The sequence below is a fragment of the Ptiloglossa arizonensis genome, chromosome 11 (genome assembly GCF_051014685.1).
Source record: "Ptiloglossa arizonensis isolate GNS036 chromosome 11, iyPtiAriz1_principal, whole genome shotgun sequence".
Classification (NCBI taxonomy): Eukaryota; Metazoa; Arthropoda; class Insecta; order Hymenoptera; family Colletidae; genus Ptiloglossa; species Ptiloglossa arizonensis.
In genome coordinates, this window is record NC_135058.1 from 16387723 (window position 1) to 16399388 (window position 11666).

The 11666-nt window shown below is 46.6% G+C and overlaps 1 protein-coding gene across 1 annotated transcript; it reads right to left on the minus strand.

Annotated features, from left to right (window-relative positions):
* Window positions 1–3083: 3083 nt before the first annotated feature.
* On the minus strand, window positions 3084–11188 carry LOC143152596 (cilia- and flagella-associated protein 43). The gene is made up of 19 exons (XM_076322894.1): window positions 11156–11188; window positions 11068–11107; window positions 10670–10785; window positions 10060–10599; window positions 9871–9964; window positions 8896–9643; window positions 8166–8802; window positions 8039–8056; window positions 7188–7995; window positions 7085–7144; window positions 6677–6960; window positions 6461–6601; window positions 5784–6209; window positions 4465–5332; window positions 4195–4413; window positions 4028–4080; window positions 3386–3974; window positions 3233–3289; window positions 3084–3136 (listed from the first exon to the last, which is right to left on the minus strand). The coding sequence occupies exons 1-19, from the start codon at window positions 11186–11188 to the stop codon at window positions 3084–3086; spliced, it is 5784 nt and encodes a 1927-aa protein (XP_076179009.1).
* Window positions 11189–11666: the final 478 nt, after the last annotated feature.

Here is an 11666-nt window from a genome sequence, read left to right on the forward strand (position 1 = left end):
CCGCCCTCCCTCCCTCCCTCCCTCCCTCCCTCTTAACGGACCCGGGGGTGGGAAAAATAACCACCTCGGAGTATCGCGTTACGGGGCCCCCGCTTCCTATGGACGACGCGTTTAAAAAAGTATCGCTTCTTCTTCTTCTTCTTCCACCGTCGACCGGGAGATGGCTTCCGGTACCCTCGACTCGCCGTGCACTGATTTCGAAACGGTTCTTCGGGTTTCAACGACGAGCTCCAAGAAGAGGGACTCGAACCTAGAAAAAAAATTCTGTTCCCTTGTAAGAAGAGACGTATCGTTCGATGAGTGTTTGCGGGTGTGTTTTTCAAATGTTGAAAATTTTCATCCGTGGAGTTTCTCGGGAACTTGGTCGCGCTTCCAGGAATCCACGAGAGAGTGTCACCTCCTCGGCTATCCTGTTCTCCCGATGCAAAGTTTTAAAGTCGACCGAAAAGTTTTGCCCAAGTCTGGAACACTTTGATTCGCGATATTTCTCCGAACGATGTCGGAGTTCCAGGAAATCCGCGACTGTTTTAATATTATTTTTTATTAAAGCACGATATTTTAGAAACAAAAAACTCGCGAATAATAATTAGAAGTTATGTAAACTCGAATTTTGCGAACAATGTCAAAATCGTTCTCTTTACCTCGTAATACTCGTCGGAAGCATTCTTCTCACCTGTGAACAGTACTCTCAAATAAGAAATTTCATCCAGACATTGATCAAATACCAAGTATAACTCTGTGTTGTAACTGTAAACGATTCCCACTTCTCCTGCCTCGTGAAATCCTTCGGAAGCATTCTTCTCACCTGCGAACAGTACTCTCAAATAATAAATTTCATCCAGACACTGATCAAATACCAAGTATAACTCTCTGTTGTAACAATAAAAGATTCCCACTTCTTCTACCTCGTGAAATCCTTCAGAAGCATTCTTCTCACCTACGAACAGTACTCCCAAGTAAGAACCACTTCGTTCGAACAGCCATCAAAGCTCGAAGGTATCTCGATATTGCAAGAGCAAACGACTCCCATTGTCCCCCTCGCCCTCCGAAGGTTCGAGCAACCTCGATTGATAGATGTTCCCCCAGCTCGAAGTCTACCCAATGTAGATTTCTCGGGCATAAAAAATGAGCGGAGAGTCGGTCATCGCATCGACTCGCGAGAATAGCGACGCCATCAAAGGAGGGTTAAGCGGGGTGGGGATGAAAGCGTAAGGAAAATCCGTCGTTTAATCGTCGCGCGGTGAGTTTCAAGTTTCTTTTTCTTTCTCGTCGAGTCGGGGGAGTGGGAGGGGGTGCGGTTTCGAAAACGGGTCCACCTGGGAACTTCTCAGATGAAATTGATTCGTACGCGAGCGTTTCGCGGGCGATCCGACGGTGATCTCGTGTTCCCGCGGACATCATTCATCTCGCTGCTATACTATTAGTACAGTTATTTATGGTGAAAAAGAGTATAGATCGCCGTCGCCTATTATGTATCGGGACCGCGGCGTCCCCCGGGTGATTTATGCGCCGCTGCAAATTGCCGCTTGTCCTTTGTGAGAGCCAGCAAAGCGACTCTGATTAAAATCCTTTCGCCGGCCGTAATTTAACGATGTTTAGGAGGCGGTCTCCGGAATCGGGGGCAGGGGGAGGGAGTAAAGAACCTCGCGCTCCGAGAAACTGGAAATCGTGCCCGATTTGCTCGCGGAAAATCTTTACCCCTTGTGTAAGGACACCCAGGAGCAGCCGGAAATTTTAAATAGGGGAGTTTATGCAACATTTTTTTTTATATCGGTGTTTAGACAACGAGTAAGAATCATTACCTCAATGTATTCAGAATTACAGAAATGTTGAAATAAAAATATTATATATTGAGAAAAGATAGCCCCCTTGGCCCCCTGACTATTTACGCCAATGGTGAAACTTCATTTACGAAATATTATTGAAACATTTACTGCAATTCTTTTTTTTTATTTTATTTTCATTTTATTTTTATTTTATTTTATTTTATTTTTGGCCGAATATTACGTTAAATTCACGATTGGAGAGAACTTTGTTTACAAACCGATGCGACTGGAACTTTTAAAAACGTCCGACTCCAAAGTACCGAATCTGTTAAATGGTTAATACTGTTAAATGGTAAAATAAGTATTCCATTATTTCGGTAGAATTTTAAATTTAGTACTCGAAATAGCCTCCAGAAGATAAAATTTGTCGTTCGAAACATCACTGTACAAACATTAATTATGTGGACGATTCGATGTCCACAAAATTTTACTTCCAATGAGTAAATAATCGTGGGAAACTTTTGGGTCATAAAATAGTTGAAAGACCCGGATTAGCGTTTATCGGTTGATCGCTCGTTGCCAGAGAGAAAGCGTAAATACGGGAAATATATTTAAAAACGGTAATTATTATTTTTACTATTTTCGCGTTTCCTTGAACGAACAGAAACGTACCGACAAGTAAAACCGAGCGCTGAAAGGCTGTCCTTTCGATGCGAATGGCGCTAATTTAATTGCAGCTAATAAAGACCCTCCAAAATAAACGCATTTACGTCTATTTCATCGAACGACGCGCTCCGATCCTACTTCTATTCAGTCGAATTTATCGCTTTGACTCGTTAAATAAATCCGACCCATCAAAGCTCTCAAAATTCTCTAAATTGCGTAGTTCTATTACGATCAAACGCTCCCGTGTAATTATCGAAATTACGGGATCCTTCTTTGGAAATTTACATCGATCTAGTTGTGCAGTAACATTTAACGGTCATTAACAGGGATTGCAGTATGGTACAATTTGTGGTTACTAGATTCGAAAAAAAGGGAACGTTACTCGCCACGAAACATTGTGGGAACTTTTATGAAAAAAGTAAAGTTACGAACGATTGAAGCTGCTTAAACCGTTTTTGTTTATTTTTATTTGTACCCTATATAATAAAACTATCGAAACTAGATCTAGCTACAATGGTATTTAAATACGAAGTATTCATCGCTCCAAAGAATTAAGATTTATTGATAAAGAAAAATATATTCCACAACGCTCGAAGAAAGTAGCCAACGTGTATAAATGGTGTGCCCTCCGTAACGTAATAAATACAAAATCTAATCGAGCTGTAAATCCAACGCCAGATGAAACTTCTTCCTGCTCAGACACGCTGTCGAACGAAAGAAAAGAATATGGATGCAAACCTCGATACCTGAGTATCATTTTCAGCTGCGTGTAATCGCAGTTCATTTCCTCGACCTTAAACATCGCTTATCTTCGCTAGAACCAGTCCTAGCTGTTATCTTAACGAACCCAGCCTCATCTGTGTTTTAACGAACTGGTCGCTTAAAGTAAGAAGTTGCTGAAATCGATCACAGCCGATAGAGGAATCCCCCAGGTAAACGACGCGTCCATTAACAAGAACAAAAACGACGCCACGGTGGGGGATCGTGATCTTCTTCGTCGGACGTGTCGTCCAGGGTCTGGTAATGCAACGTTGGGTAGCGACGAAGTCTGAGCAGCTCTTGCTCCGTCTGCAGCATCAGCAGCTCGGCATAATTATTCTGCAGCTTCCTGATCAGACGGGATCGCTTCATGAACATCCTTATCTTCCACTCGGTGTGTTCCTGCTGCCTCGACTCCCCGATAAGATCGCGCCGATACTCCATCTCGCACCTCGCCATGTTCATCTCGAAGATACGCCGATCGAGCTGCTCGTTCTTGCTTCTGGTGATCTCGATCTCCTTCTCGATGGACCGCAGCTTAGACCTGTGCTCATCGATGACCTTCTCGCACCATTGTTTCGTCGACTCGATGTGCCTCTGCAGCCGTTCCGGGGTCTTGTCGTCCGAGAACCCCCTGGCCTCGCGCTTCAGATACTGCTGCATCTCCTTTGTTACCTTCATCATCTCCAAAGACCGTAGGTCCTCCTGCAAGTCTTCCAGACGCTTTTTCTGGCACTCGTGACGCCATTCCTTCATCAGGGTACCTATAAACGCGATCGATTGCTGTTAGGGGAACATCAAAGGCTTCGATGGTTCAACTCTGACCCTTGCAATACCGGTGGTTTAGATGACCACGTTTTGGGTCCAAACGGGTCCGAAAAGACCCAGACTTGACGCAGCGAGCGTTAACGCGATTAGAGCTTTGCAGTGTAATTAAATCTCGATGGTGGCGAGAAAAGAAAGTCGAAAATTCCCAAGAGTATCAAGATGCGGACAATTGTACCGAATTTAACGAGTCTTGCACAATATACGGGGTGTCTGTTGATACATAGAAAGTAAAGTATGGATTCTAGACACAAAAATAAGAAAAGTTTGTATAAATTCATGCTCGATGTACAATTTTGTGCAAGGACGATTCGGTACGTTTTATAGAGGGACACGCGCGACGCTTTAACGAGGTATGACTGTACTTCGAGAAGAGGACAGAGATAGACACAGTATTCTAATCGAATATAGAGGAGGATAGTCTAACAATGGACGAGAAGAACTATACCGCTCTTGAAGTTCAGCAGACGCGAGAGAGCATCCAATTTGCAGTCACCCGCGGCTCGTATCAGATTGTTCACCTTGTCGATCTCTTCCCGCGAAATCAGAATCGCGTTCTCGGTGTTACTCACGTCACCCCTGAGATCGATCTCCAGTTGTCCCATCTTCATGACCAGTTGCACGTCGACGTCCAATTCGTGGTTCCTTTGACGGTTCCTCGACTCGTCGAAGTTCTTCGTCGCCTCGATCGTGTCGACGTTGCACTTCTCCCTTCGCTGCTTGATTCCTCGGATGATTTTCTCGACGTCCACGATCTCAGCCTCCTTCGATCTGATCCTCAGCTCCATTTCGATCTTCTGACGACGCACTCGCGTCAGTGTTTCCCAATGACAGGTGTCTATCGTCAGTGGCAGGGTGTTCGGTCGAACATCCAGGTGGTCCAGTGCTTTGAGATAGTCCGAGCACTCAGATGGCAGGTACACCAACGACCAACTTCGAGCCAGCACGTTACCACCGAGGTCCAGGAAGTCGGTCGCGCTCAGGTTTCTCAATTTCGTTTTCGGTCGACGTCTATACTGACGCTCTAACAGCTCGACTTGAAACTTGGGCAACGATGAGAACTCGTTCGTGACTCTCTTGAGCATCGTCTTCTCCCGGTTGCAGAGCGCGTCGTATTGGAACAGGAACTCTTGGTGGACTTTTTGAAATGTTTGCTCGTGAGCCTGTAAAATGGTCCCGTATCGGTGTTTCTTCTCGATAAGTTCCTTGGCCTCCTCTTCTCGGTGCAGAGCTTTCGTTCGATTATAGTTTCGCAAGCAACCGCGAACGTATCGTAGGTGCATCTGATTTATAGCCGACTCGATGTTTATCTTCAGCTGTGGATTCATCACCGGATTCATTGGCACGGTGGAGGAATTGGTAGTTTCAATATTAAAGGTAACGGAGGATTATAGTTTTAAAGTGGCATTTTAACGACGATTGGATGAAAAATACTCGGAGATTGAAAAGTACGAAAGACGACTACTCCATTCGAGCGCAAATAATGAGAATACTTGTCAAGATCGTAATCATTTAATTTATGCTATCTTACATCGACTCTTCGATGTTTGCATCTATTCTTACGAACCGATAACTTGGATCGGTTCGAGATCGTTTCAATGTCGAAATCTAGGTAACATCGACACGATTGCGTGAAGTACTGAAGATCATCGTACGGTAGATACAGAAATAATATTTAAAAACGACCTTGAAATATTATCACTTCGTATTACGTTGTTACCGATTACTGCTTCGCGCCAAGTGTGTAATATTTTGTGGAAAACTTACACGGAACAATTCGTCGAGTTTCGCGTTAAACGTGTCGGCACCTTCCTGAAGGTAGCCCATGACCTTGGTGTACTCGGCATCCAGCATCCTGCTGTAGCGTTTCCGTTCTTCCCGTAGGAACCGGACGTCCTGTTTGTACTGTTTCACAGCCCGTAAGTCTTCCGGGGTGTAGTCCTCCGGTTTCTTCTCGAGCATGCAGGCTGGCTTCGGAACGTCTATCTTGATAGTGTCCTCCCATCGAATCTCCAGCACGCCGTTCATCATCGCCATTAGCGCGCGTTCGCGAAAGTCATCGGCCAGCAACAACAGTCTCTTTCGTTCTGCCTCGACCGCCTGCTTGTCTAGGAGTTCTTGCTGCGACGCCGAGACGTAAGGTTTCGCCTCGACCTCGTGATCCAACACCGTGATAATATTTTCTGGCCTCTCCTACGCAATGGAAGAGAAACTTAACGCGGATGACCTGGCTTCGAAGATGGAAAAACTTTCAACCGAACGATCTAGGACGAGCACCGAGAGATCGGTGTCTTCTGTTGCGAGATCGATTAAGATAATTTAGATCTTTTCCTCGGGGTGTAGTTTTTTTCCAATTAGGGATGATTCTTCGACAGAGAGTACAAAGTGACCGAGACTTGGAATTTTTTAAACCTTTGTGACCTAGGATCTTGTCAACACTGTACGAGACCTTCTACGACGTGCAAGGTACATCCGTGAGTACCTGACAAAATCGTGAAACACAAATTTTCGCATCGAAGTCTTGGATAATGTCCAACATTTTGCAACCAGAACTCTTTTAACGTTGAAGAACACTCGTACAGTGTCTACAAGTTCGCAAGAGTATCTATTCATCGACGAGTAAGCTTAACAATGAACTTAATCTAAACCTAAACAATGACCTGCCAATGCCATTTGGGGTCAGCGGGAATGCACGGCACGTGCCGCTTGAACATGGTGCTCAATTCCGTGTTTATGCAACGTATTCTATCAATTCTCTCTTGTATCACGTGCATCTCCCTCTCCTTCAGCTCGTACACTTCGTTGAACGCTCGGTTGAAATATGCCCGAAGTTTCTCGCAGTCGTGCATCAAAAAATGGTTATTTATCGTCACGTGCTCGAACGAATACGATTCTATCTGGCAGTAACAAGGCGACGTCTCGATAAATTGGTGCGCGATCGAACCTACGAGCAAACAGAGGACACGTTGAACGTTGAACAACAGTTTTTCTAGGTGAAAACGAAGGTGCGACGATCGTGATAAAATTAATCGCGATAAAAATTAATAAAAGTATAGACACGTTTATACGTTCACTTGGACTCGATACTATGCCGGGTGAAAATAATTTCAAACGATTAATAGTTTCACCTATCGAGCGAACACAGCTATCGAGATTTAAACAGTCTCTGACCTTCCCAGGCTTTTTGTTGCTCCAGCTCCGCCTCCGAAATTTCCTTCTCCTCGTCGTCGTCGAGCAACAAGTCGATTCTCAGCCCTTCTTCTTGACGCAATATTTCCCGTTTGTTCAGTTCCACTTGAAGCTCCTCGTCCGTGTACACCCGCCAAGGACGAAAAGTGTTCCCGTCCATGATCCGTTGCACGGCTTCCTTGGTGAAATGCGACCACTCCAAACTGTACTTCGTGAGCGGATCGGCCGCGACCGAGGGATAGTTGGTCACTTGCATCTTACCCAGGATAGCGGTCAGGGATTTTCCCACAACCACCTGGGGATCCCAGAAACTCTTTCGTATCCAGTTGGACACCCTGACCATCTCGCTACAATTGTGCTCCATTTCCATGTGAACATTGTGGCACTCGTCTCGACGAGTCTTCAACTTGTGATCGCGTCCCGCTATGTCCAAATCGAAGGCCGACACGGGGAGCCTCTCAATCTCCGGACAGGTCTCGTTGTCGTCCAACAGTTTCTTCACTCTACGCTTCAGAACTTCAAAGTCCCTCAGAATAGCTTCTCTCTCCGGTGCGTATTTTATTCGTTGTTCCTCGAACTCCTTCTTGGCTCGCCACTCCGTCCAGGTAACGTCACCTTCCGCAGGGTCGGGAATTTTCAGCTTCGAGCACGTCAACATTTCCTGGATCGTCGAATCGAGAGAAGCGTAATCGGACTTTATCTTCTTTTTGAGTCTCTCGTACAGACCGTAGTCCACATGATAGACTGGTCCTATCGTTGCTTTATCGGTGGTAGTCGACTCTGTATTATTCTACGCTGATAAAAGGACGGAAAGAAAGAAGAAGATTAGTTACAGACGAGGGTTTTGTATCCTTTCAATTAGACTGGTCAAAGTTTACACAGTACATGGTGGAGAGACCAAGAGTCGACTATCTCAACTTTGGTGTAAAAGTAACGATTCCGCTAAGAGAGTAAACGAACCTTTTTATCCTCGTGCTTCTTCATCGCAACCAACGTGCCGTTGAACCCCAGAGACACGATCAAGTCTACAGTCCTGCACGGCATCGCCTTCACACTGCCAAATTCTGATCTATGATGCGTTATACAGCACACGAGTACGTTGTGCACAGTGTCGTCTCTGATAATGACTAGACCGTCAAAGGAGGTGGTGGATATACAGTGTCGATCGACGAAGATGTTCGTCAGTTTCACATGATGTCCCGATATCAGACCGTCCACCAAGACCACGTCGTTGAAGTCCTTAATTTTCTGTATTCGCAGTTGCCGCGTCAAATAAGGTGCCCCTATGACGGTCGTCGCGTTCGTGGGTACGTTCCACAAGGTACGGTAAACACCTGGCATGTCCAGGGTAGTGGTCATTTGGCAGACTAAGTTTTCCTTTTCCGTTACCGTGAACAGCATCAACTGCTGGCCCACGGAATGTAATTTTTCTCCGACGACGATCACGAAGACGTACAATGTTTTTCGCGATTCGTAGATCAGAACATCGCTGATCTCTCGATAGGCCTGGACCAACGCTTTAACCGTGTAGACTTTGTCACGATGCAAATTGACGCAGAAGCAATTACCGGTTTTCTTTTCGATCGCAGCCAGGGATCTGAGAGAAGTAGAATTTAAAGTTAAAGAGAAAAGTTTGTCCCGACCAAGGGTTATCATCGTCACCAATCGTTCCAGAGTCGCAACCACTTACCTCCCACTGTACGAGAACTTAATCGAGTCTAGAGGATCCTTCTGCAACTTCAGATGAGCAACGGTGGTCGGTACGTAAGGATCAACGAAGCTAACGAAGATCAGTTCACCCTGCGAGGTCCCGAAGATGATCAACGGGTAGTCCAGATGAGAAGCTTGACAATTGATCTCGCTTTCGATGTCTGCATCGTACGTCGCCACCAGTGTCCCGCTGTAGCTCTCCAAAACGATTACTTCCTTATACGTGTCGGTAACGACGAGATGATGGCACCAAGGGTAAACAAAGTCCACGAACCGATGAACTGTACCGTAATCCAAGTACTTGTCGACGTTAGGGATTTTACTGTCTTTCGGGAATTTGATCCTCATCAAGTAACCCTCCCAGGTATGGTAGAACAAGCAATCGGTCCTGGAGGGGTGGACCACTAGGTGGCTAGGCTTCGTTATCGACTTCACGTACCACTCTCTCTGCCATTGATTCGTTTTCGGGTTCTTCGTGAAAAAGTGAATTTGACAGAAGGTAGTGCGCAGCACGATCCCGTTGCGGAACCAGCGGACAAACGGTAGGTCTATGTCGTCGCACACGCCGCAATGTTGAGACAACACGATATTATAGACGGTGCTGCCATCGAAATTGCTCAGGAAGATGTGACCGAAATCGTCCACGATCGCTAGCAGAGGTTCCTTGGTGTACGGAGACCAGTCCACCCATACAATGTGCTCCCTGCTCGGGAGCCACACCTCGTGATCTAGGGGTCGAAGTTTTGGGTAATTCGAAGATCGAAGTTGGCCAAAGTTAAGTTGGATTTAGAAAAAACATTCTCGTCTAATCGCGTGTCTGCTCCAGCGACCTAATCTCGATTTTTGACGTATTTTGTTTCATCCTGTATATATACATCGATTCTCCGTTTTCTAGGGAGAATTTTTTACATTGTAATTGGAGTAGATCCCTCCCACTGTTTACGTAGAAGGGTACCTGTGCTTAGCAGGGGTATCAAGTTCCTGACACTACTATCTAAACCGCTTTCAAGTGCCCTAAATTTCGTTACTCGAAAGCGGGCACTACCGCACTTACGAATTCAGCGAAAATTTACCATCGCTCCGATCAATGTTCGATCGTAGAAATCTATTTGAGCAAACAAGGTCTCTTGCCTTTCAAAGTAACGATTTTCGCCACGACGTCGAGCTCCCAGGTGACGAGCTTTCCGCAAGTTCTGCCCATCTGCGCGACGATCGTGGGACCCAGAGCGGTGATCCGAATGATCTGTCCAACCTCGTCGCGTATGTAGGTGTTCACCGTGGCGAGCTTCTCGCCGGTTCTCCAGCACCAGACGATCATCGGGAAATGGGGATACGAGCCAACGGAGACGAGTTCCTTTCGCACGGTGAAAGCTGTCGCCAGGTATCCCGAGTGACAGCCACCGATGCACTCGGAGATCTTGGTCATCGTTGGGTAGGAGTAGATCAGTATTCTGGGATTTATCTTCGTCTCGGCGTAGCAGAACACCGGCAGGTTCAAGTGACCCGACAGACAACACACACCGTCCCCCGATTCATTGTTCCAACACCAGCGGAGACTTATCTTTTTCAGAGGTATATTGAAGAACACGATGTGCACACCCGTGCACCATGCGAGGATGTCCTGACCGATGTGGATTATATCAACGATTTTACCCCCGCGGATCCAGATCGGGCCCCAACGTTTCTCCGGTGTGGGACGATTCATTCGGACAAGCGTTCGTTGATCTTGGAATCGTTGCGCGCAAGTAACTAACCTCGAAACTGTCACGATCTACAGCTTTCGGAACAGTTGAAGAATCTGCCAGGGTGGTGTTCGAGATTCTCTCCGCGACGGTTTCTAAGGTCCAATTTACAACGGTGGTCCGAAACCCTTGCACAAGATTTCAATTAAAATCCTACCCTCTGCACAATTCGTTACTTCTTCGTATATAAAAGCTACGCGATCGTGTGACTACCCAACCCCAACGAGTGGCTCGAGGTATTTCTCGGTCGAGTTCGCTGCATCGGCGTCACCGATGTACGAAGAATTCACTCGCCCCGTGGAGCACGGTCGACGTTGTTCGCCGTTTCGCAACAATACTCGAACACCTAACAAATCGACGCGCGAAAATAAGAATCACGGTCGACGTAGCACGGTGACGAAAGAGCCAACCGGGTGGCTCGTATCCTCTGCCAGGAGCCAGCGGACCGACCTCGAAAGAATAGTTTGGCAGGCTTAAGACAAAAGGTGATTAGGATACTCGCAGTCGATGGTGGTTTATAAAGACCCCCATAGCGTGGCGTGATGAGGTCAAGCAGCAGGGAGTCATCCGTATACCGAGGGCCGATCAAAAACTTATCCTTGCGACGTGATATACTGCCCGTGGATGCCTGCCGACCTCTTTCTCCCTCGTTCCTCCCTCTGTTCGACGACCCGGTCCTGGCTGCCTACCAAAGCGCCTGCTTGACCGTCAGTGATGGACTCAACACGCCGCGTATCGTCTTCGAGCGTCGCGAATCAGAAAATTGAACCCTCGAGGCTCTAGCCGGGGCTTCGGGGGCTTCGATTGTCTCGAACGAGTTTCAATCTTTCATCGATCGCTCGACGATAAATTCTTGCGTCTGCTGGCAGAGGCTACCCTCCGATTCGAGATACTTGGCCCAACCGCTCCAACTTTTACCGAAACAATTTATACAGTTCTTTGAGCACCCAAAAGGAAGGAATTGAAGTTCGAAACGAGTAGAAGGGATGAACGGAAGGGTTGTAGTCTT